Source organism: Castanea sativa, chromosome 6, assembly GCF_040712315.1.
Source record: "Castanea sativa cultivar Marrone di Chiusa Pesio chromosome 6, ASM4071231v1".
NCBI classification, from domain to species: Eukaryota; Viridiplantae; Streptophyta; class Magnoliopsida; order Fagales; family Fagaceae; genus Castanea; species Castanea sativa.
This window is the reverse complement of record NC_134018.1, coordinates 34,011,429-34,034,797: the sequence shown is the minus strand read 5'-3', so window position 1 is coordinate 34,034,797 and position 23,369 is coordinate 34,011,429. Positions and strand designations below refer to the sequence as shown.

The 23,369-nt window shown below is 38.0% G+C and overlaps 1 protein-coding gene across 2 annotated transcripts; it reads left to right on the top strand.

Annotated features, from left to right (window-relative positions):
- Nucleotides 1-2,928: 2,928 nt before the first annotated feature.
- On the top strand, nt 2,929-23,119 carry LOC142640592 (G-type lectin S-receptor-like serine/threonine-protein kinase At4g03230). 2 transcript variants are annotated; one of them, XM_075814762.1, is made up of 8 exons: nt 2,936-4,377; nt 7,842-8,330; nt 9,161-9,295; nt 9,427-9,641; nt 21,619-21,829; nt 21,958-22,195; nt 22,338-22,488; nt 22,601-23,119. In XM_075814762.1, the coding sequence occupies exons 1-8, from the start codon at nt 3,009-3,011 to the stop codon at nt 22,877-22,879; spliced, it is 3,087 nt and encodes a 1,028-aa protein (XP_075670877.1). In that variant the 5' UTR covers nt 2,936-3,008; the 3' UTR covers nt 22,880-23,119. The 2 variants fall into 2 exon arrangements, with proteins under 2 accessions (XP_075670878.1, XP_075670877.1); XM_075814763.1 differs by lacking the exons at nt 21,619-21,829; nt 21,958-22,195; nt 22,338-22,488; nt 22,601-23,119 and adding an exon at nt 12,362-13,898 and having other exon boundaries at nt 2,929-4,377.
- The last annotated feature ends 250 nt before the right edge of the window (nt 23,120-23,369 follow it).

Sequence of the window (23,369 nt, the reverse complement as noted above, 5' to 3'; positions counted from 1 at the left end):
AAAAAATGGATTAAAAAATTTAAAAAAAAAAGAAGAGATCTTGAAAGGTAAATTGAATCTCAAAATCTATGGATATATTTGTTAGTGTTAAACAAAAAACAACAAAATTTTTGGATGAAAATATAACAAATAAACAAAAAATTCATAAAATAGAATTAGAAGATAATTTTTTTGATGAATAAAAGATAATAAAATTATAAAAAAAAGATTAAAAAAAAAAAATGCCCCACTTAAGGTTTTCCTTAGCCCCAAAAAGTTGTTGAGCAAGCTTTGATCACTCCAATAATTGTCCCACCAGGAGAATAAGAAAAGTGAATGCTCCAATAATTTAGCCTTGTCTAACAAACTTTTTGTTGTTTTTCTTTGTTGACGTCTTTGTGTAACAAATAACCCCTCAAAATTTCAGAAATTTATATCACCGCCCGCAATGGCTTGTTGGTGAGATGATGTACGGACATATTTTAGTTGAAACGGGTTAGAAACAGGAGATTCTTATAAAGTTTTTAGGGCGGAAAAAGCTATTAGATTATTTTTCATTACATAATATAATTTATGTTAGTGCGTGAACAAAACGATAGGTTCTGATCCTTCTGAACCAGGGCTCTACTATCACGTAGTTGAGGCTTCATCAGTTATGAACCCAAGCTCGGTAGCATTTCTAGTTGTAAACATTCATTTACGAGAAATATTATGTTCATAATATTTTTATAATATTTTTACAATAAATTCTAAGTGAAAGATGGCTATTAATAGTTACATGTGTGTAAAAAAATAATTTAAATTATAAATTCAAATTAAAACCAATTATAACATCCACCTAAGATTTCTTATTAAAAAAGTTGTAAATATAGCACTTTTTTAATTTTAATAAGTTTTCTAATCTTTAAAAATTGTTATTCACACATCTTTTAAGCACACGTGACGTGTTTTATATATGTATACTTCTGATATGGAGTGTTGATCATTCTGAATTAAAATTAATAAATATTACAATTAGATATGAATCCATTAGATGAGAGGCCACTAAAGACTTGGAGCCTTTTCTTTTCTTTTTTTTTTTTTCTTTTTTGGATAGGACTAAAGACATGGAGCTTGAAAGTACATTACATACTCCAACGTGGTTTTTTCACCACTGGTAGAGGACTAGAGGGGCGAGATAATGGAAAATAGTTTCCATGTGTATCGCAGCACACTTTAAAAAAAAAATTATAATAAAAATATTATCACACTTTAATTATACAATAGCTTCAAAATTTCACAAGAGAAAAAGTGTTTAAGCAGTGGCGGAGTCATAAAATGTTTTGAGGAGCCAAACTGTCACCTTGAATTTTTATTTTTATTTTTCAATGGGTCAAAATTCTGTTTAACAATTCTGTTTAACACTTTTTTAAGAAAATAAAAAATAAATTTTACTAAGGAGATTTACTAGTTATATATTTTCATGAACATATACTCTAAATACTCTTAAAATAAATATGTTATACATGGGAAAATAAAGTAAATATTAGAACATAATAAAACTATTTATTTTAAAAAATGGTTAATTAGTATGTATGTTCTAGTTAGCTCAATGACATAAATTAAAATATTATCATGTTTATATTTAAAAAATTACAACTGAGTCTTGACATGTCATGTTGTCATGAATCATGCATATCAAAAGTAATGGGTCCACTACTGTAGAGATTTGAATTTGTTTTGTTCATGCTTTGTGGTGCAAACCGCAAAGTAGAAAATATTTTAAGAGGGAAAAAAAGTAGAGGAATAGAAGAAGAGGAAAAGGAAAAAGAAACCGCCGAAAGGATTCAAATAAAAGAAGAGGGATGGTAACTCAGCTGCTCATGTATTTAGTTGCAAAACTCTCTCCTAATTCTAGGATTTCTATTTGTTTCTACAAGGACAATTTTCCAGGAGTTCTTGAGCTTGCCTGTAAGGAGGATTGCCCTGCTTTCTCTTGCTAACGATATTGGGGTTTATCAAAAATAAAAATAAAAATCTCCCTCATAGCTAGTAGGTCCCACTCAGCTGTGAGAGAGATGACTCATATATCTGTAATAGAGTATACCTTCTCATTAGTGAGAGTCATAGAAGTTCTGAAAAGTGTGAAAGATTATAAGCTCTACACTCATTTAGAACAATAAAACTTGTATTAAAAAAAATTGAGTTAAATAGAGAATGCACAACCCATGAAGTGTGATAATTTTTTTTTTTTTTAAAACACATCTATAATTTTTTTAATTAATATTTGGTGCTTGATGAGTCCATAAAAATTATTAAGGTCATCCATCTTAATGGAAGGTCATTGCGTCATTAGTAGGTCATAAAAAATAAATGAGTAATTGCCAAACACATTCAATAACGATCATCAAAGGCCTTAAACCCTTTTATCAAGACAAAGAATGTTACAATTAGGGTAATAATCACCCTCATTTATGTCCAACAGCTACCTGAGTCACCTATAAAATGGACAATTTGTCTATTTGCTAAGGTATGTTAGAAACTATTACAAAATATCATTTATATACGAAAGATATGAGTTAATACTGACTTAAGCATCAGAGGCACTTCACCGGGCAAAACTTTGCGGTCTTTTCGATAAACTCTCTCTATCTCGCAGGTCTTACAAGATCGTCAAGATTTTTGGATTGGACGAGTGACCAACTGGCAATTTTGGCATCATTAGTACTTAATTAAGACCTTTACATGAGCAAAGGTAATCTTATTAGTTAATATTTTGGGGCTTTCTTTCAGTTGAGACCTATGCCATTAACGAAGTGGCTTGGCTGATATTGTTTAACCCATCTTATTAACATTTACCTTGAAAAGTGGTTGACCAGAAAGTATTTTAGTTAAAAAGAAAGAAAATCGGGGCATTTTTGTACCAAGAAAACCTGTGGACTATAGCAGCAAAATGTTTTGCAATTAGTAGACTATAAGCAGCCATAGTATTTTGCTTCAAATAAGAAAAGAACATGCTAACCATTTGGTTTCCACACAAATCATGATTAATGGCAAGCAAAAGAGAAAAATCCATCATTAGATCGTCTAGAAATCTCTTGCTATCCTCCATCTTCTTCTTGTATATATTCTTGCTTTGTTCCTTTCATGTATATTGTTCCGCTAGAGATATTTTGAAGCGTGGCGAGTGGATCGACTTTAAACAAGGATCAACTCTTGTGTCTCCTGGAGGAATGTTTGAACTTGGATTCTTCACCCGCCCTTTGGAAAGCTCTAGCCCCAAAATGTTCGTAGGGATACAGTATCACAAAAGGGCTAAACAAGCAATTGTATGGGTTGCAAACCGAAACAACCCAATTCCTGAGGGTTCCATTGGAGTTTTCGGAATTAAAGAAGATGGCAACCTCAAGGTTTGGGATACTTCTGGAATAATATATTGGTCTACAGATCTTGAGAATTCCTCGTCCACAAATCAGATTGTGAAGCTCATGGATTCTGGCAACCTGGTCTTAAGCGATGATGATGATGAGTCGTCAAAAAGTTTGTGGGAGAGCTTCAAATATCCAACTGATACATTTCTTCCAGGCATGAAGATGGATGCAAATATTACATTGGAATCATGGACAGGCTCTGGTGACCCAGCAAGTGGACAGTTCGTGTTTAAGCAAGATCAATTAGGAGAGGGCATCTACACTATCACAAAAATACCGGTTGATTACTGGAAAAGTCGGATCCCAGGTAAGTTCTTGAACTCAGATAAAATGCCTTATCCCATAGCCAACTTATTATCAAACTCTGGCACGAAGGCCAATTATACGTATTTCAAAAACGAAACAAAAGCAGCACTGTCTCAGAATTATGATAACGCAAGGCTGGTGATGGATTACAGCGGGCAGTTAAGGTATCTAATCTGGGATAAAAAGAGGGATGATTGGTCTTTGGCATGGGAGGTGCCTGAAGACAAATGTAGCATTTACAATGCCTGTGGGAAATTAGGCAGCTGCAATATCAACAATTGGTGGATGTGCAAATGTTTGCCAGGGTCCAAGCCTACTTATCCAGAGCGGTGGTATTCTAGAAATTTTACTGATGGGTGCACCAGAAATCCGACATTATGTGACAAGAGTGGGACGACATTCTTTAGCTTAAATGTCATAAAAGTGAGTAATCCAAGCACAGATTTCTCGGTAAAAGACGAAGAAGAATGCAGAAAAGAGTGTGTTGCGCAATGCCAATGCCAGGCCTATTCATACCAGGCAAATGAAAACAGCACGCTAAGAGTTGACACTAGTACTAATACTAACTGGTGCTGGATTTGGAATAATGATCCAAGTGATATTCAAGAAGAGTATACAATCGATCGAAACATCTCCATCAGCGATCGAAACATCTCCATTCGCGTTGCAAAATCCGACATAGGTATTTATTTACACCTTTTACATATATATATATATTTTAGAATTCTCGAATATCATAATTTTTAGACCACAACTTTAGTTATAGTAACTCTTATAGTATCTATTTATCGTTTTTATATAAATCAATCACTTTTTCTCAGCCACAAACAACACCATATACTGATTGCACCCATATAGATGCTGAATTGGCTAACGTAGCAAAGTACTTTTGAAAATTAGCAAAGCATTACTGAGATGGAAAAGTGAGTGAGAAACCATCTTTCCGGACATCGATATCTTTCTTTTAACAAAGCACTGATCTTGCTCCTAGTACTAGTAGGGCCTAATGATGTAAGCAATGACGCATCTTGCACTTCTCGATACAGTGGGAAAAATAGATGGGTCTTAGAGATTCTTTTCTCCCTACCCTACCATTCACTCTCTTTCCTTTCATTTATTTATTATATATTTTGTTTGCACTTGTTGCGAACTTGGTCGATCAGGTATTCAGGTTCACGTGAAAATCATGTTGTCTAAATCAAACTGCTAATGCTAAGGGCTGTTTGATTTCAAAAAAGTGTGGTATATACACTTCATTTTCTTTAAGAAGTTCTTATTTTAATATGCGGTGGTGTTTGATAAGTTGTTTTAAATACATCATTTAGATATAGAATATATCATATCTAGATTTATGGTCTGTTTGGTTATAGTTGAAAATTGAAAACACTATAACAAAATAATTTTTAAATATGTAAATAGTACAGTGAAACTCATTTTTAATGAAAAAATTATTAAAAAGTGATGTTTGTGGGTCTCATGAACAGTGCACGGGTGCACTGTTCACGAAAAAGTCAACATTCACAGCTAAAAAAAAAAAAGAAACGTGATGCAAGAAACACGGAAACGCTAAATCCAAACCACACCTTAGTCACTATTTTCTATTTAAAAATAAATAAATAAATAAATAACTTTTCCCACTCACACACATTACATCATTAAGAGAGAAAGAAAAAAAAGTAACTTTGTGTTCTTGTTTACGAATATGTAATTGTATTCATATTCATAGAAAATGAAAACGTTGAAAAGTTGTATTCATTTTTTGTATTCAAATCCAAATTTCAGGATACTGGAAATGAAAATTGAATATAAATACTAAAACCAAATTCGTTTTTTTTAGCAGGGGACGTACTAAAAACTGAAAAAAAAAAATGTTTTTTTTCAGCTAACAAAATAGGCCCTAAACCTATGATTCTTACACTGTCTATTAAGGGTTGGGTCAATCCCTGTTGACCTATATATTTTTCACGTGCCAATAAAAAATAAACTTGGTAATATTGTTATTGGCTTCATTTCAATATAAATAAGCGAAAAAATAAGAAAGAATATTCAAAAATAAAAGTTAAAGTAATACATTAATTGTTAAGTTTACATAGTATTAGGTTCACTAAACTAGCTAAAACCTGCCTGCCTCGACATCATGAAGAAAAAAAAAAATCTATAAATGCATATGAGAATAAAAAAAAAATAAAAGTTTTAAATTTAAATAAATAAAATAAAAAGAAGTGAACATATTAATGTTCACTAAACTAATTCCTTCAAGTCTGGAACTTATGAAATAAATAATGTGTTAAGCGAATGTTAGAATAAGATAACTGAAAAAAGAAATGAAATAAAGAAAATAGAAAGAACTTGATTACTAAGAGTTAGTAAGCCAAAATGAAATGCAATAAAATAAAATAAAAAATTCCCTTTTAAAAAAATGATCTGCCTGGTCAGGTTTATGTTTACCAATTATCGCCATTTAAAAAGGACACTATTCGATTCCAAATATGTTCAGAGTCTTAGGCTCCAACTACCAATAAAAAGATGAAATATGTCTTATTTTGTATAATGTATATGACTTGGTTAGTTGAGTTAGGTAAATCATACACACATGACAAAAACAAATGTTATCTTCTTGTCTATGGTTGGAACCAAACTCTATTGTCTAAAAATCCCAACCCATACACATACCCATTTTTTCTTTAGGGTTTGGACGGGTTAAGGGCTCTAGATAGAATTTTCCCATGTCTAGGGAGGGTGAAGTTAGAACAGGCCATGAGCGTAGTTTGGCCCTACCAGCTACTAAAACTGCTGAGTTGACCTAGTCATGATCAAGATCAAGCCCTCTCTAAATTACATGGCGTAGTCTTAACAGTTGACACCTCACACTAAGAGTATACAGAGATGTTAATACAGAGCCACAATCTCTGTACTTACTGAGAAAACAATAATATATAATTTGTTTTCTAAATTGTGGAAAATAATTTGTTTTCCCAAAAAATTAGATAATTTGTAAATTTATTTTTTGTTTCTCTATCTCAAAAAATATATCATCATTTTATTATTTGGATTTGTTTGATTGGTTTTATTCACTTTTTTAGGTAGTCCAAATTTTTGTAAATTTTATGGTGCGTTGTATTTTTTCTTTTTTTCTTTTTTTCTTTTTTCTTGTGCAACTAAACTATTTAAGTTTTAAATATATTATTCAAATTTCTCATTTTCTTAAAAAAGATTACCATGATAATCAAGATGTATCACAAAAAAATATACTTAATATTACTCAAATAGTTGATAGACACATTCAAATATAGAACCGAGATTTTATTTTGATATTGATTCAAATTCCCACTTCTAAAAGAAGTGAGCATTTTGTCAAACAAAATTTATAAAAGAGAGAGAGAGAGAGAGAAGACTTGTGATACAAAACTCAAAACACATACCACTAAATCGTATTAATCCAAAATAGTCTTACAAAAAAAAAAAAAATACAAAGATTCATCAACCTAGCTAAAATAGAGTTGCAAGAAAGAATAAGTGAGAGAGAGAGAGAGAGAGAGAGAGAGAATAATAACCATTTTCAGGAGAAAAATAGAAATAAGATGAGAAGAAGAATAATCAAAATGAAAGTTATGGTCATGACTCAAACATCAAATTATTATCCAAGTCATGCTCTATAATATAATAACATTATATTCTTATACACTGTCTTTATAGGCTAGATGATAACATTTAACAATAATGAAAAAAAAAAGTTAATAACTTAAAAACACAACCAAATTGCAACCACCCAAAGTAGAGTTCTATAGAACACAAATTTCATCAACCTAAAGTAAACATGAGAGAGAGAGAGAGAGAGAGAGAGAGAGAGTAATAACTTTTTTCTGTAGAAAAAAATGTATAGAATGAAAAAGATAATAAAAAATTTACAGTAATAAGATGAGGATAATAAGAGTCATAATAAAAAGAAAAGAAATGGATAAAGCCTAGAGGAAGTGTAAAAGTAGGGTATAAAATTGATAAAAAGTAGAACAATAAAAAATAAGAGAAAAATGGTTGGAAACAGGTGGATAATGTAGCCACGGATGTGTTGGATAAATTACTAAAAGCTTTACCTTGGGCAAGCTACTATGTTTAATTACTGTTCCAGAATTTATACCTTTGCAGGATCAACTGTAAGGAACTGTGAGCCTTGTGGCACAAACGTGATCCCCTATCCTCTGAGCACAAGACCAAATTGTGGTGACCCCTTGTACTTAAGCTTTTACTGCAACTATTCAACAGGCGAGCTTAGCTTCAAGGCACTCACTCACACCTATCGAGTCAATGTTATCTTTCCAAGTGAACAGAAATTTGTCATCCAAGTCAATTTTACAGATAATAGTCATTCTAGAAATTTTGGAGATCAGTGGCTCAATCATTCCTTGCCATTTAGAGTGAACAGCTCATTCCATGATGGTTCGGGCAACGTTAACTCTAAAGATACAGGTGTAGAGATTATTAGTTGGGAGCCACCACTGGAGCCAACGTGTGATTCCCCTGCAGACTGCAAGGATTGGCCGCATTCAACATGCAATGCAGCAACAGATGGAAAGATGAGGTGCCTTTGCACCACAAACTTCCGTTGGGATGCCTCAAATTTGACTTGTACTACAGGTTAGTGACGAAAGAATTAGACTACTGTGATGGTATTGCTAGGAAGGCTTCTATCTAATAAAAATTAAAGTTCCGGCCACTTTCTGTTCTGCCAAATGCAGTATGTATATGTTATGTGTCTAATTTTTTTTTTTCTTTTTTTGAACTTTTGTTAGTACTTTATAAAATAAAATAAAAATATAAAACAACAACAACAACGGACATGTGAGCTGCAATTGTAGGATTTTAGTTGTTTTTATCCTAGCTACTAGCAACTGAGGATGTATCTGCTTGCCAAAACTTCTTTCCTTTTTAATAACTTCTACTTTTGACTTGGCTAGAAATTGGGAGGATTTTTTCTTGAAATTTTAAGATCCTCTTTTGCAATCTCATAGATTATCTATACGTCATTATAATTGTAACAAGCAATATAAACATTATATCTGTTGAATTTAATTGTTATACAAACGTTGTGATGGAATCTCGTTTTCATATTCTACCTATTAAAGTAAGACTAGTTCTGTTTCTATATTTCTGTAATGGAAAATCTGATCTTTACAATTGCTCTCTTTGATCTATATACTATATATTAATAAAAGAGAAAGATATAAGAGAGGGAAAACATTAGTTTGTTATAACTAACCATCCCTTATAATTCGGGATTTACAAAACTCAACCTGTGTTTAGTGGAAAGATCAAAACGGCAGCGTTTCTCTTTTATTTAATGAATCTATAGATTTTATAGGAACGGTAGCGTTTTAACGTTTGTTTAGTAAAACTCTTTACGACACCGTTATCCTTACCGTTGGAATAGAAACATCTTCTCCTATACTTGTGCTGTCATCCTGCAGGGTCATCCAAAGAGAATTCAACAGGAAAGATGTCGTTGGCTTTGATTGTTCTGGCATCTCTTATAAGTGTGGTTGTTCTCTCATGTACCATTATTTGTACATATATTTGGAGAAAAAAGATGGCCAAGAGGCAAGGTAACTGCTTTACATAATGCACCTAGCTTCTTCACAATCTATAGTTTTGTCCATTAGAATCGTAATAAAACCACTAATTAGTTCTTTCATGTAGTTGTCAAGTAATTAACATATTTGTCTTCTGAACTTAGAAATCCAAAGCATGGATAAAAGAAAAAGAGCACTTCGCACATTGGACACCGAACGACATGTCAAAGACTTGATAGACTCGGGCGAGTTTAGAGAAGAAGGTGAGACGACAGACATTGATCTGCCCTTTTTTGATTTGGAAATCATACTAGAAGCTACGCATAACTTCTCAGATGCAAACAAGCTCGGACAAGGTGGCTATGGGCCTGTTTATAAGGTAATTTAACTAACTTCTGTGTCATTAAGTGGTATTCCATGTCTGTTAAAATAGAAGATAGACTAAAAATAATTTAGTGAGACAAAAGCAAAATCAAGAGAATTAACGCGCAAGAACATACTCAAAAAGGGTTTGATGTGTTAGTTGGTGATGATGCCGAAAATATCACCAGTGAGTTGCAAGCACCCCTCCGCCTAAAGCTACACTTGCAAAAAGAAGATAAAGTACCTAAAGAGAGCACCGGTGTGATGCCGGCCAAAAACCCTCCGAAGGTCAAGTTAGAATCTTGTGTCTTTAACCCCAGAGTGCTAGAGTAAAGAATATTATGCGTACCTTCATATCTAGGGTTTCTGAGGTATTTATATTGGGTGGAATTACCTTTCTTTTAGGATACAACTTCCTTCTCAAGTTCCTTTCCATATAGGAGTCTTCTCAAACGTGTGTCGCAAGAAGTCCAAGCGTGCACGTTTGCGTGGGGATAAAGTAAAGGTTCATCTGAAACATATCAAATGACATGCCACCTGGAATCTACAATTAATTCATACATGACGGATACTCAGCAAAAGTTAACCGTCATAGTCGCGTCCCTTCAAGTTTTAACCGTCTTCATGATCTCCGTCCCTTCAAGTTTTATGAGAATATCCATCTTCTATTTTTTATCCCCTTCAGTTGCCCCCTTCAGTCCTTGGATCCGTCTTTTTAACCTAACGGATTCATGGAATGACTCAAAGCAATGTACAGAGATAGGACGGTCTTAGCGTACCATGACGGAAGACACGTGACCTGTACTTCTGACGAAGGACACGTGGTTGTTACAGATTGGCAGTTCCCCCAAAACGAGGCGACGCTTCGTATTCCGTGCCCATCGCTCTATAAAAACTTGCCATTTCTCCCTTCATTCTCATTTCTTATCAAAAAATTGTGAGCAGAGCGCTACCGTCATTATTATTGTGCATTCCTGTCGTCCAGCTAATCTCATCCGTCGTCTCGCACCGGGAGTTATCTCAATCCGGTATGTACTCCAAATCCTTCTCCCGTCATTTTTATTTATTTTACTGTTTTTGTTATATATACATGCGCACTTTAGACCCATCAGTGTCTTAGGTTATACCGTCATAAATGTAGGTCATGTCTAGTGCGTCAAGTAATCAGTCGTTTGTCCGCGACGGGGCGGGCTACGATGAAATATTACCGTTAGGTCCAAGAGATCCTGTCGCTTCAAGTGAAGAAAGGAATCCGTCCAGTACCTTTTCTTCCCAAGACGAAGGTCTGGAGACGGATAGCTTAGAGTCATCGAGTAGTGATTTAGACGGGGTGGACCCCCCAGTTCAATCTACGATTGGACCGGACGGTCTGAGAGAGTTCGTCATGCTGCCCCTTTGGACGGTAAATGACTTTAGGTCCACAATCACTGAATCCCACCTCAGAACACTTAGAACCAAGTACCAAATACCAGACAACATCCGTCTACGTCTTCCCCAACCGTCAGAAAAATGTTACTACAGGGGAGTCAACGGTGTTGGGATTTATGAGCAAGCCTTAAAGGCGGGGCTCAGATTTCCCTTAAGTTCTCTCCACCGTCGTCTTCTTCAGTACCTTGGCCTATCCGTCACCCAAATCTCCCCAAACGCCTGGAGGGTGTTCATTAGGGTAGAGGTTTTATACGGAGCAATGTCTGACGGTGGAAGAAGGTTGACGGTGGAAGAATTCTTCCACTGCTATCGTCCAACAGAGATTGTCAAGTCAAAAGGTATGTACAGTTTTGCTGCTAGAAGCAAATTGTTGAGGCTCATCAGTGACACACCGGACTCAAATAGAGACTGGAAGAGCCGGTATTTCTTTTTAGAGGGGGACGAATGGATGTGTCGTCTAGGGGATAGAACATATATGCCCGTCGACACTACATGGGGCATAATGCCTCCGTCGGGTATGTCATTTCTTTTGTTTCCGTCAACTTAATCTTGGAAAACTTTTTATGTTCTAAGGTTTAACCGTCTTTTTCACAGCTCGAGACCCTCCACAAGTTAACCTAGAACAGTGGAGTTTTCTAGAAAAAATTTTCAACAAGACAAAACTGCAAGAGAGGACGTGGGCACAGCTCGTCACCCTTGATACGCTACACTGGTATTGTGACGGACCCGAACCTTCATCTTCTGCCCGTCGCTACGATAACAGAATTCGAAAACGTAAGTCCGTCGCCACCATCTCCGTCTTTTTGAAGTTTTTTTAACTTTGGCTTTCTCATCCGTCTTTGATTTACAGAGATGGACGCTGCCAAGAGAAGGGCCTTCATCAAACAACAAGCTGCGAAGAAAAAACAGGAGGGGGGTCAAGCAAAGGAGACCGTTCCGTCAAAGCGGAATCAACCAGAAAAAATTGACCGTCCTCTAAAGAAACGAAAGGCCACACCAGAGCCCGTCGTGGCATTGGGAGCCGAGAAAATACCCGTCAAGCATGGAAAAGGCAAAGGCTTGATGAAGGGTCCCATCCCAACTATGGAGAAACCGCCCGTTCTCTTTCGGGAAGACTCCAGCTATGCCCTTGAAAAGGTATCGTCCATGTGGACAGCTGACGATTACGCGGACCTCGGCAACCACACAACGGAGGCGATGGGTGAGACGGGCCTTTTCACCCTTGCACAGGTAACTTTGAATCTGTCTACTAGTTTTGCTTAGTTCTTTTCCACCCGTCATTAACATAACGTTGCATTTTACTTTCAGGCCATGTTGATGATGAAAGGCTTATTTGGCCGTTGTCTCAATCATGAGACAACCATGGACCGTCTTAGAAAGAAGAACCAGACGGTGGAGGATGAGCTGCACGAGCTGAAGACCTACAAGATTAATGTGGACAAAAAGCTCAAATACTCGGAGCAAGTCAGAGAGGAGGTGGAAAAGGAGAATGGGCATCTGCGAGAAATTCTGAAGGACAAGGAGAAGCAGTTGACGGAGGCAATGTCCAAACTTGACAACTTAAAAGAGATAGCCATTCAGGAATATCGTGATTCTGAACTCCTTCTGACGGAGCTTGGGAGCTCCTTTGCTGACGGATTCGATGACGCCATCCGTCAAGTGAAGTCATCGTATCCTGACTTGGACGTATCCCACATTTCCATTGATGCTCAAGGGCAAACACTTGCACAATCCGTCAGGTCAGAGAGTATCGATGAAGTGTTGGCCGTCACAGCTCCAGTTGATGAAGGTCAAGCCAATCCTCCAATTCAGCCAGACGACGGTCAAATTGATAACTCGCAAAAGAATGCGTAGTATTTGTAAAAATTTTTTTTTTTTTTAATTCTTGCCGTTGTAAACAAACATGTTGAACCGTCGCTTGTAATTGTTACATTTTAACTTATGGAATCCTTTATTGCTTGTTAGCTTTGATTATTATCCGTCATATATTGTGTGCTCGTTCATCTTATTCGGATAACCCGTCTACAAAGAAAATTTTTAGGCGTCCGTCCTCTATTCGGAATGTACTTTCAAATGTATTTTTGCTAACCGTCCACTTTGTGAACTAGGTTTTCTGATCTTTTGTGTAGTCCGTCTACCATGTGGACTAGTAGAATTTCATCTATGGGATGATCCGTCCACTTTGTGGGTTTCTAGATTTTTCACCCCTTGGGTGATCCGTCCATTTTGTGGACTTGTAGGTTTTTCACCCCTTGGGTGATCCGTCCACTTTGTGGACTTGTAGGTTTTTCACCCTTTGGGTGATCCGTCCACATTGTGGACTTGTAGGTTTTTCACCCTTTGGGTGATCCGTCCACATTGTGGACTTGTAGGTTTTTCACCCCTTGGGTGATCCGTCCATTTTGTGCACTTGTATGTTTTTTCACCCCTTAGGTGATCCGTCCACTTTGTGGACTTGCAGGTTTTTCACCCTTTGGGTGATCCGTCCACATTGTGGACTTGTAGGTTTTTTCACCCCTTGGGTGATCCGTCCACTTTTGGACTTGTAGATTTTCATCAACATGCATTTTGTATTTTCTAAATAAAAATTCCTCTCATAAGTTCAACAAACCAAATTGTCAATGGAAAAAAAAACTTGAGCTCTAAAAAGTAAAAGCTATGACTGTCTAAAATTAAACTGAAAAATAAGGCAGTAGGTATCGTCTTGTGACTGCTGCACTACTGGTAGTACTTCTTCAGGTGCTCCGTGTTCCAGGGATGGCCCAACTTCTTTCCGTCTAATGTCTCCAAGTAGTACATTCCTTTCCTGCGCCATGAGATGATTCTGTACGGGCCTTCCCAGTTAGGACCCAGCTTTCCCAGGGATGCATTCTTCGTAGCGCCAAGCACTTTTCGCAACACTAGATCTCCAACCTTGAAGTCCTGGTGCCGAACCTTAGAGTTGTAATGTTTTTCCATCATGTCTTGGTACCACGCCAGTCTCTGGGCTGCTGTTGCCCTGACTTCATCTACAAGGTCAAGCTCTTGACGTAATGCTTCAATATTCTTGCTCTCGTCATAGCTTTCCACGCGGTAGCTTGTCAATCTTTCTGCCGGTATGAGGGCCTCAGCACCGAACGCCAATTGAAACGGCGTCTCCCCTGTTGGTGTTCTTGCCGTTGTTCTGTACGCCCATAGCACACTTGGTAGTTCGTCTGGCCATATGCCTTTTGCCCCCTCGAGCCGGGTCTTGATGATCTTTAACAAGGACCGGTTCGTGACCTCAACTTGTCCATTGGCCTGTGGATGAGCGAGCGACGAATAGTAATTCTTGATTCCTAGCTGAGAACAAAAGTCTCGGAACGCATCGTTGTCGAATTGCTTCCCATTGTCCGAAACGAGCACTCTCGGGATTCCATATTGGCAAATAATACTTCTCCATACAAAGTTGCGAATGTTTTTCTCCGTGATAGTAGCAAGAGCTTCTGCTTCCACCCACTTGGTGAAGTAGTTGATACCAACTACCAAGAACTTCAGTTGTCTCGCCGCTATTGGAAATGGACCTATGATGTCTAACCCCCACTGTGCGAACGGCCATGGGGCCGTCATGGGCGTGAGTTCCTCTGTTGGCTGTCTAATAAGATTGTCAAATCGTTGACACTTATCACAGGCTCTAACGTACATGTGGGCATCCTTCTGCATTGTCGGCCAATAGTACCCTGCTCGGAGTAGCTTGTGCACCAGAGACCTTGATCCGGAGTGGTTTCCACAAATTCCTTCGTGAACCTCCCTCATCACGTAGTCTGCTTCGTCACGGCCAAGGCATCTCAGATATGGTCGGGAGAATCCTCTTTTGTAGAGGACGTCTTTTATCATTACGAATCTGGCAGCCTTAACCTTCAATTTCCTTGCGTCTTCCTTCCGGTCTGGCAGCTTGCCGTCCTTGAGGTACGCCACGATTGGAACCGTCCAATTGTCTTTGGCGCTTAATTCCTGCACACGAATGTTATCTAATAGCGATGAACGTTGAACGAAGGACAATACTTGTTCTGGAGCGATCATGGGTTCGGCCGAAGCAGCCTTGGCGAGTCGGTCCGCTTCTTGATTCTCTTCTCTTGGGATCTGAGCTATCGTGAATTGGAAGTCACTCGTTAGACCCTTCACTTCTCCGAGGTACCTTCTCATTCGTTCATTCCTGCAATCATAGCTCCCATTAACTTGGCTGGCTACGATTTGAGAATCGGAGTAGACTACTGCCTTCCTAGCCCCAGCCGCTATCGCAAGTTCCAATCCTGCCACCAGGGCCTCATACTCTGCTTCGTTATTTGTAGTGGGGAACTCCAGACGGATCATGCATTCAACCTTATCTCCTTCCGGGGTGTGGAGTACAACTCCGACTCCTCCTGCATGCTTATTGGAGGATCCGTCTATGTGAATTCTCCATGTGGGCGTCTCTTCTGCCCCTTGCTCGTCAGGTGTAGTGAATTCCGCGATGAAGTCTGCCAGTATTTGTCCTTTCACAGCTGTTCGTGGCTGGTATTGGATATCGTACTCACTTAGCTCGATAGCCCACAAAGCCATCCGTCCGGCAGTTTCAGGATTGTTCATTGCTTTCTGCAAGGGCTGATCCGTCAAGACTATTATTGTATGTGCTTGAAAATAGGGCTTCAGTTTTCGAGCTGCAGTTAAGAGTGCGAAGGCGAGTTTCTCCATCCGTGGGTATCTCTCCTCTGTGCCTCTTAGCGCCCGGCTTACAAAGTACACGGGCTTTTGTATCTTCCCTTCCTCTCGGATGAGAGCTGCACTTACCGCTGCTGATGAGACGGCAAGGTACAGGAACAATTCCTCCCCCGGCGTAGACGGACTAAGCAACGGCGGGGCAGAGAGATAAGCTTTTAACTCCTCAAATGCCCTTTGGCATTCGTCCGTCCACTCGAAAGATCTTTTTAGTGCTCTGAAGAAAGGTAGACATTTGTCCGTTGCTCTCGATACGAATCTGTTTAGGGCTGCTATCTTCCCTGTCAAGCTTTGTACTTCCTTCACCGTCCTCGGAGGAGATAGCTCCATAATTGCTTTCACTTTCTCGGGGTTGACCTCAATGCCCCGCTGGGCCACCATGAATCCTAGGAATTTTCCTGTGGTTACTCCGAACGCGCATTTGCTTGGATTCAGCTTCATTTTGTACGTTCGAAGAGTGTTGAAAGTCTCCTGGAGGTCCCTCAGATGATCCGACACCTTTACGCTTTTCACCAACATGTCATCTACGTAGACTTGGACGTTCCGGCCAATCTGGTGCGCGAACATTTTGTTCATTAATCGTTGGTATGTGGCTCCTGCATTCTTGAGCCCGAATGGCATCACTTTGTAGCAAAAAAGCCCTTGGCTCGTCACAAAAGATGTTTTCTCTTGATCTGTCTTCTCCAACTTAATCTGATTATACCCCGAGAAGGCGTCCATGAAGCTCAACAACTCATGTCTTGCGGTGGAGTCCACTAATGCGTCAATGCGCGGGAGCGGGTAACTGTCTTTAGGGCACGCTTTATTTAGGTCCGTGAAGTTAACGCACATTCTCCACTTCCCATTTGACTTTTTGACCATTACCACATTTGCCAGCCAGTCTAGGTAGTACACCTCTCGTATGAAGTTCGCTTCTCGTAGCTTCTGCACTTCCTCTACTGCGGCTTGATCCCGTTCGGGGGCAAACACGCGCTTCTTTTGTCGAACTGGAGGGAAGGAAGGTGATACGTTCAGTTTATAAACTATGACTACTGGATCTATTCCCGGCATGTCGTCATGGCTCCATGCAAACACGTCTTGGTTCTCTTTGAGGAATAGTAGGAGCGCATGTCGAACCGTTTGTTCGACCGAGGTCCCTATCCTGGTGGTCCGGTCGGGCCTCGAATCATCTAGTTGTACCTCTTCCAATTTCTCCACGGGTTCTGCCGCTGTTCTCTGTTCTTCGATGTTCATTGCCTGTACATGGTCATCCATCTCCATCATGGCCACGTAACATTCCCGTGCAGTCACCTGGTTTCCGCGCAGTTCTCCAACTCCGTGTTCAATGGGAAACTTGATCATCAGATGGTAGGTCGAGGTGATGGCCTTCCATGCGTTGAGAGTGGGTCGTCCGAGTATGGCATTATACGCTGAGGAGCAATCAACCATTAGAAAGGAAACATCCTTGGTTATTTGTTGTGGGTAGTCTCCTACTGTCACCGCCAATGTGACGGATCCTAAAGGATGGACCCGGGTTCCCCCAAAGCCAACGAGGGGCGTGCATGCCGGGATCAGGCGCTCTTTTGCAATCCCCATTTGCTGGAACGCGGGGTAGTAAAGGATGTCTGCTGAGCTCCCGTTGTCCACTAGAACTCGGTGGACGTTGAAGTCTCCTACCTGTATACTAACCACGAGCGCGTCGTCATGGGGGTGGTGAAGGCGGCGGGCCTCTTCTTCAGAAAACTCGATACTGGAGCCGTTCCGTCGTATTCTTTCTAGAGAAGAGCCCGTCGACTGGACACTTTGAACCGTCCATAAATAGGTCTTTCTGGCCTTTTTAGACGACCCCGTTGAAGTACTGCCCCCTATTATCATCCGTATGTCTGCTACCGGTGGTCTGGGACGTTCGTTTTCCCGTCTGGGATTCTGTTCTTGGGGTTGATCCGTTCTCTCCTTCCTCACGAACCTCTGCAACCTCCCTTGTCTGATGAGGGCTTCGATCTGTTGCTTCAAGTCATAACAGTCCGTCGTATCATGGCCGTGGTCACGATGAAAACGGCAATATCTATCTCGTGGCCTCTTGTTCGGATCTCCCTTCAACTTGCCCTTGAACGTCAAGGTTCCTTCATCTTTGATTTGCATTAACACCTGGTCAATTGGGGCTGTGAGGGGGGTGAAACTTGTAAACCTCCCCGAAGGTGGTTTGGACCTCTGGTCTTCTCGTCGATCTCTGGTTTTTGCCATTTTTCGTCCATTATCTGGTTTCGTATCTTCCTGTCTTTCTCTTTTTCTTGGTTTATAGTCGTCTCTGGCCAGCAAGGCATCTTCTGCGTTCATGTACTTCGTCGCCCTGTAATATACATCGGACATAGTCTTTGGGTCATTCTTACATAGGGAAAACAAGAACTTACCCTCTTGTAACCCGTTTGTGAATGCTGCCACAAGTATCTTGTCATCTGCCTCGTCTATCGAGAGGGATTCCTTGTTAAAGCGGGCTATATAAGACCTTAATGTCTCGCCTTCTCGTTGTTTAATTCCCAGTATACATGCAATAGACCTCTTGTGTCGATGACTTCCAATGAAGTGTGATACGAACTATGCGCCTAGTTCCTTAAAAGTGCCGATGGAATTAGGCGTCAACCTGCTGTACCAATCCCTCGCAGGCCCCTTCAAGGTGGTGAGAAAAGCCCTGCACATGATTTCATCTGGTACACCCTGAAGATGCATTAGAGTTCTGAAAGACTCCAAGTGATCCAACGGGTCTTTGGATCCGTCGTAGTTTTCCATATGGGGGCATGCGAAATTTTGGAAGAAGGGGGCATGAATTCACCAACGCTGTGAATGGTGAATCCGTTCTATGGACGAGGTCGTCCAAGTTGCTGGATACCCGTCTTTTAAGGGCGCTCATCATCATATCCATGCGTTCCCTCATCTCCTGTAGTTCGGCGGCTATGGGAGTCGGTACAACGTCTAATGCAAATGGTTGATTGGTTTCTTGTCGCTCGGGTCTAGTTGGAGCGTTACTGCCCTTAGGTCTTTCCGCGTTCCTTCCTTCCGGACTAGCGCCCTCCTGGTTTTCCTGTGGTGCACTCGTGTGTGCGGTCCTTTGCCGCAACTGTTCTTCCAAATCATGGTTCTGCTTAGTGAAGCGCTCAACCGCCGCCACGAGCGTTTGGACCTACCTCTCTAGAGCGGCGGCGCGCGGTTCATCGCCTTGATTGTTGTTCGTTGCCATCGATCGGGTGAGTGCCATACAACTCTTTGTCTCAGGAATATAGCGAGGCTAAAATAATCAGAAGATTTTCTTCTTGTGTTTTTCCCACAGACGGCGCCAACTGATGATGCCGAAAATATCACCAGTGAGTTGCAAGCACCCCTCCGCCTAAAGCTACACCTGCAAAAAGAAGATAAAGTACCTAAAGAGAGCACCGGTGTGGTGCCGGCCAAAAACCCTCCGAAGGTCAAGTTAGAATCTTGTGTCTTTAACCCCAGAGTGCTAGAGTAAAGAATATTATGCGTACCTTCATATCTAGGGTTTCTGGGGTATTTATATTGGGTGGAATTACCTTTCTTTTAGGATACAACTTCCTTCTCAAGTTCCTTTCCATATAGGAGTCTTCTCAAACGTGTGTCGCAAGAAGTCCAAGCGTGCACGTTTGCGTGGGGATAAAGTAAAGGTTCATCTGAAACATATCAAATGACATGCCACCTGGAATCTACAATTAATTCATACATGACGGATACTCAGCAAAAGTTAACCGTCATAGTCGCGTCCCTTCAAGTTTTAACCGTCTTCATGATCTCCGTCCCTTCAAGTTTTATGAGAATATCCATCTTCTACTTTTTATCCCCTTCAGTTGGGTAAATAAAAACACCAAGAAGACCCTTGAATACAAAGACTCGAAACAACAATAAAAAGTGGTTTCGCTTGAAAGCGCAGTTAGGCACATATCTAATATGTGTGCTATGTAGAGGAAGGACCTATGGACGTTAGATAGTAGGTTAGGCGTGCAGTCTTGTTAAAACTTTATGTGAATGCTCTATGAACATATGAGACAGGTAGAGAGCAATTCCATAATGACTCAAATGCAAATTTGAGACCCTAAACTATGTGAACTTTATTGGATTGAATTGTTTGAGTGTGTATTGTGCCAACGTATACTAAGTCCTATAATGGATATTTACTAGTTAGATTTTGAGTTTGTAAGTGATTATGAGGAATTATAATTACAATCTTACTTGTCCTTTTGGGTATAAGTACAAGTACCAATTTGTGGGTAAATAGAATTGATAATCTGCTTTCAATAAAATAAGCCTATCTCTCATATGATTGATTGTTAGTATTAGCCACCAAATCTCCAACATGGCCACATAGACTAAACAATCTCTCTCTCTCTCTCTCTCTCTCTCTCTCTCTCTCTCTCCTTACACAAAGTAATTAAAACACTATTTTAAAAATAATAACAACTAAATTTTCATATTTAATATTAATTCATTGAATCATGTGTCGAATTTATATTTATTTAGGTCAATTAAGATTGTTGGGTGATTAAATTAAGTGTTGTACAAGGTTGCCTTTATAGATTTGATTCTATTGTTCTATGTATGAAAAATTTATTTTATTCTAATCAAATGATAGTTTTGGTATTTCTTTTTAATTTTTTTAATGATTAATGTCTACTATAAAATATCAATTTAGATATTAAAAAATTGATTAAAAAAAGGAGAAGAATAGAATAATGAATTGAATTTCAAATATGATGTAGGACAGAATATACAAAACTATTTTTTATATATTAATTTTGGTATTTTTATGTATTTTTCGAAATGTTAGGTTCCGGGTAATATTTTCTTGTTTTTAAGTTCTTTTAATTTTTTTAGGTCAAATTAAATTTCTATTATGATTAGGTATTAATTGGGATTTATTTTAGAATATATATATACATATTTTTTGTCTATCAAGTTTTACAGAACCTTTAAACATGCCTCCAAGTTTGTAAATGCTTTGATTAAATTCAGATTTAATTTCATAAAAGTTTAAAGAACTTTTCGCTATATTTTCTTATGGATTCCAAACTATATATCTCTCCTTATCGATTCAAAAAATGCTTGTGGATTCAAGGTTAATTTTCTTGAAACAAATATGTTTTGTTTCTTGTCACATCCGCACTTGCATCAAAATAGCATCTGCTGATAAATTCATTAATATTAATATAAAAATATAATGAAAATTTTAAAAGAAAATCTAATAACTGAACAATAAATTCATCAACAAAATTAGAAGATATTTAAAATATTATAACAAAAATATAACACTGAAATAATTATAATGATGTTCAGATATGTAATACAATATTTTTTTATTATTATATAAAAGACTAGTTTCTGTTAAAAATTCATGTATTATTTAAAGAATTTTACTTCCATTATTTGTTCATTATTGTAAAAAGAAGTTTCAAAATTAAAGTTGATAAAATTCTACTTAAGATCGACTAGGTCACAAGAAGATTAAATGGACTAATCATATTATCATATGAAAATGAGATTTTAGTAAAACTTATAATTATAATTAATAATTTTACATCTTGAACAGCAAGAAGAATATATTTTTTATTAAATTAAAAAATTATGATAAAGTGATTCAAATCAATGTTATATAATTGATATATAAATATAAAGAAGTCTCATGCAAATTTACATTATCACCTAGGTCACAAACTATATTGAGCGCAGGTTATCTTATAAAACCATGGTTTATAATATTTATAATCATATCCTAATATATAATGTCCTAAAATATTCTAACAATGTTCAAATGAAAAGTTAATAGTTAGTACTAACATTGTGGGTTTTGGTGAATTTGTTCATAGGGTACATTTCCAGGAGGTCAAGAAATTGCAGTAAAGAGGCTCTCGAGTGTCTCAAGACAAGGTTTACAAGAATTTAAAAATGAAGTGGTGTTGATTGCAAAACTTCAACATAGAAATCTCGTTAGACTTCGAGGATATTGCATAAAAGGGGAAGAAAAAATTTTACTATATGAGTACCTACCTAACAAAAGCTTAGACTCATTTATATTTGGTTGGTTTCGCAAACCGAATTCCAAATTTACACTAGTTATTGATAAACTATATCCTGTTTAAGTAAAACCTGACTTCTACTTGTTGCTAATATTGTTTTTTTGAATGGAAAATGGGAAACCTGGCAAGATAAAAAACTAAGCATTCTTTTGGATTGGGAGATGCGCTTCAACATAATTATGGGAATAGCTCGAGGGCTTCTTTATCTCCACCAAGACTCCAGATTAAGGATCATCCATAGAGATCTAAAAACTGGCAACATTCTTCTAGATCATGAGATGAACCCTAAAATATCTGACTTTGGGTTGGCAAAGATGGTTGGAGGCAAAGAAACTGGGGCAAACACTACCAAAGTAGTTGGAACTTAGTAAGTCTCTAGTTGATAGTAAAATTATGGAAGTTGATTCTTATATAATGTAGAAAAAACTTCAATTCCCCAACTTTGTTTAGCGAAAGGTATACAAATTCCTACCATATTTGTTGATATTATAACAATCCCTCTAATGCAGTGGCTATATGTCTCCGGAGTATATATTAGATGGAATTTTCTCAATCAAATCCGATGTTTTCAGTTTTGGTGTAGTCTTACTTGAGATTATTAGTGGCAGAAAGAACACAGGATTTTATCAATCAGAACAAGCCTTGAGCCTTATAGGTTATGTAAGTGTGCTGAATTTTTATAATTATTGATTTTTTTGGGGGGGGGGGGGGGGGGAAGGGGTCATTTAGTCATTTTCTCCTGCATACCAATTTGATTTTTGAATTGTCTCAGGCATGGAAATTGTGGACTGAAAACATGGTTTTGGATTTAATCGATGAGACACTACCTGAAACTTGCAATGTAGTCCAATTTGTGAAGTGCGTAAATGTTGGACTCTTATGCGTACAACAACTCCCAGATGATCGTCCCACCATGTCAAATGTTGTTACAATGCTTGACAGCGAAACTGCGACAGTTCCAACGCCTAAACAACCAGCTTTTGTTCCAAGGAGAGGCCAATCCAACACAACTTCTTCTTCTAGTAGACCGGAAACTTCTTCTTCGATCTAGTGAAGCTCAGCAATGAATGATGCTAATTTTGACGATTTCTCATGCACAAATAATCGATTTCTATACTTTGAGTCGTTTCCCTAAGCGTCACATTTTTCTCTTTCAACTATACCTTTGTATTGATACTTCTCTTTGGTTGTTGTTCGTAAACACATAAATTTATAAATAAAAGGACAAAGTTTTTTTTTTTTTTGAGAAATAAAAAAAGGACAAAGTTAACTACAAATTTGGTTGTATTTTGAGGTTATAATTTTATTTAATATCTTTTTATTGGAGATGAATTTTGAGAAATCTACCATTGCATTATATTTATCCTTACAAAATTTCTAGAAAATTAAAAATCAATAGTTATGTCATCAATAAATTGTTTAAATTACAAATTTTTGTAATTTAAAATTACGCATAAAATATACGCTTACAGATTATATAGTAAATAATATCCGATTGACACAAAATTTGACATGTGAATTAAAGACGTCAAGAACATGCA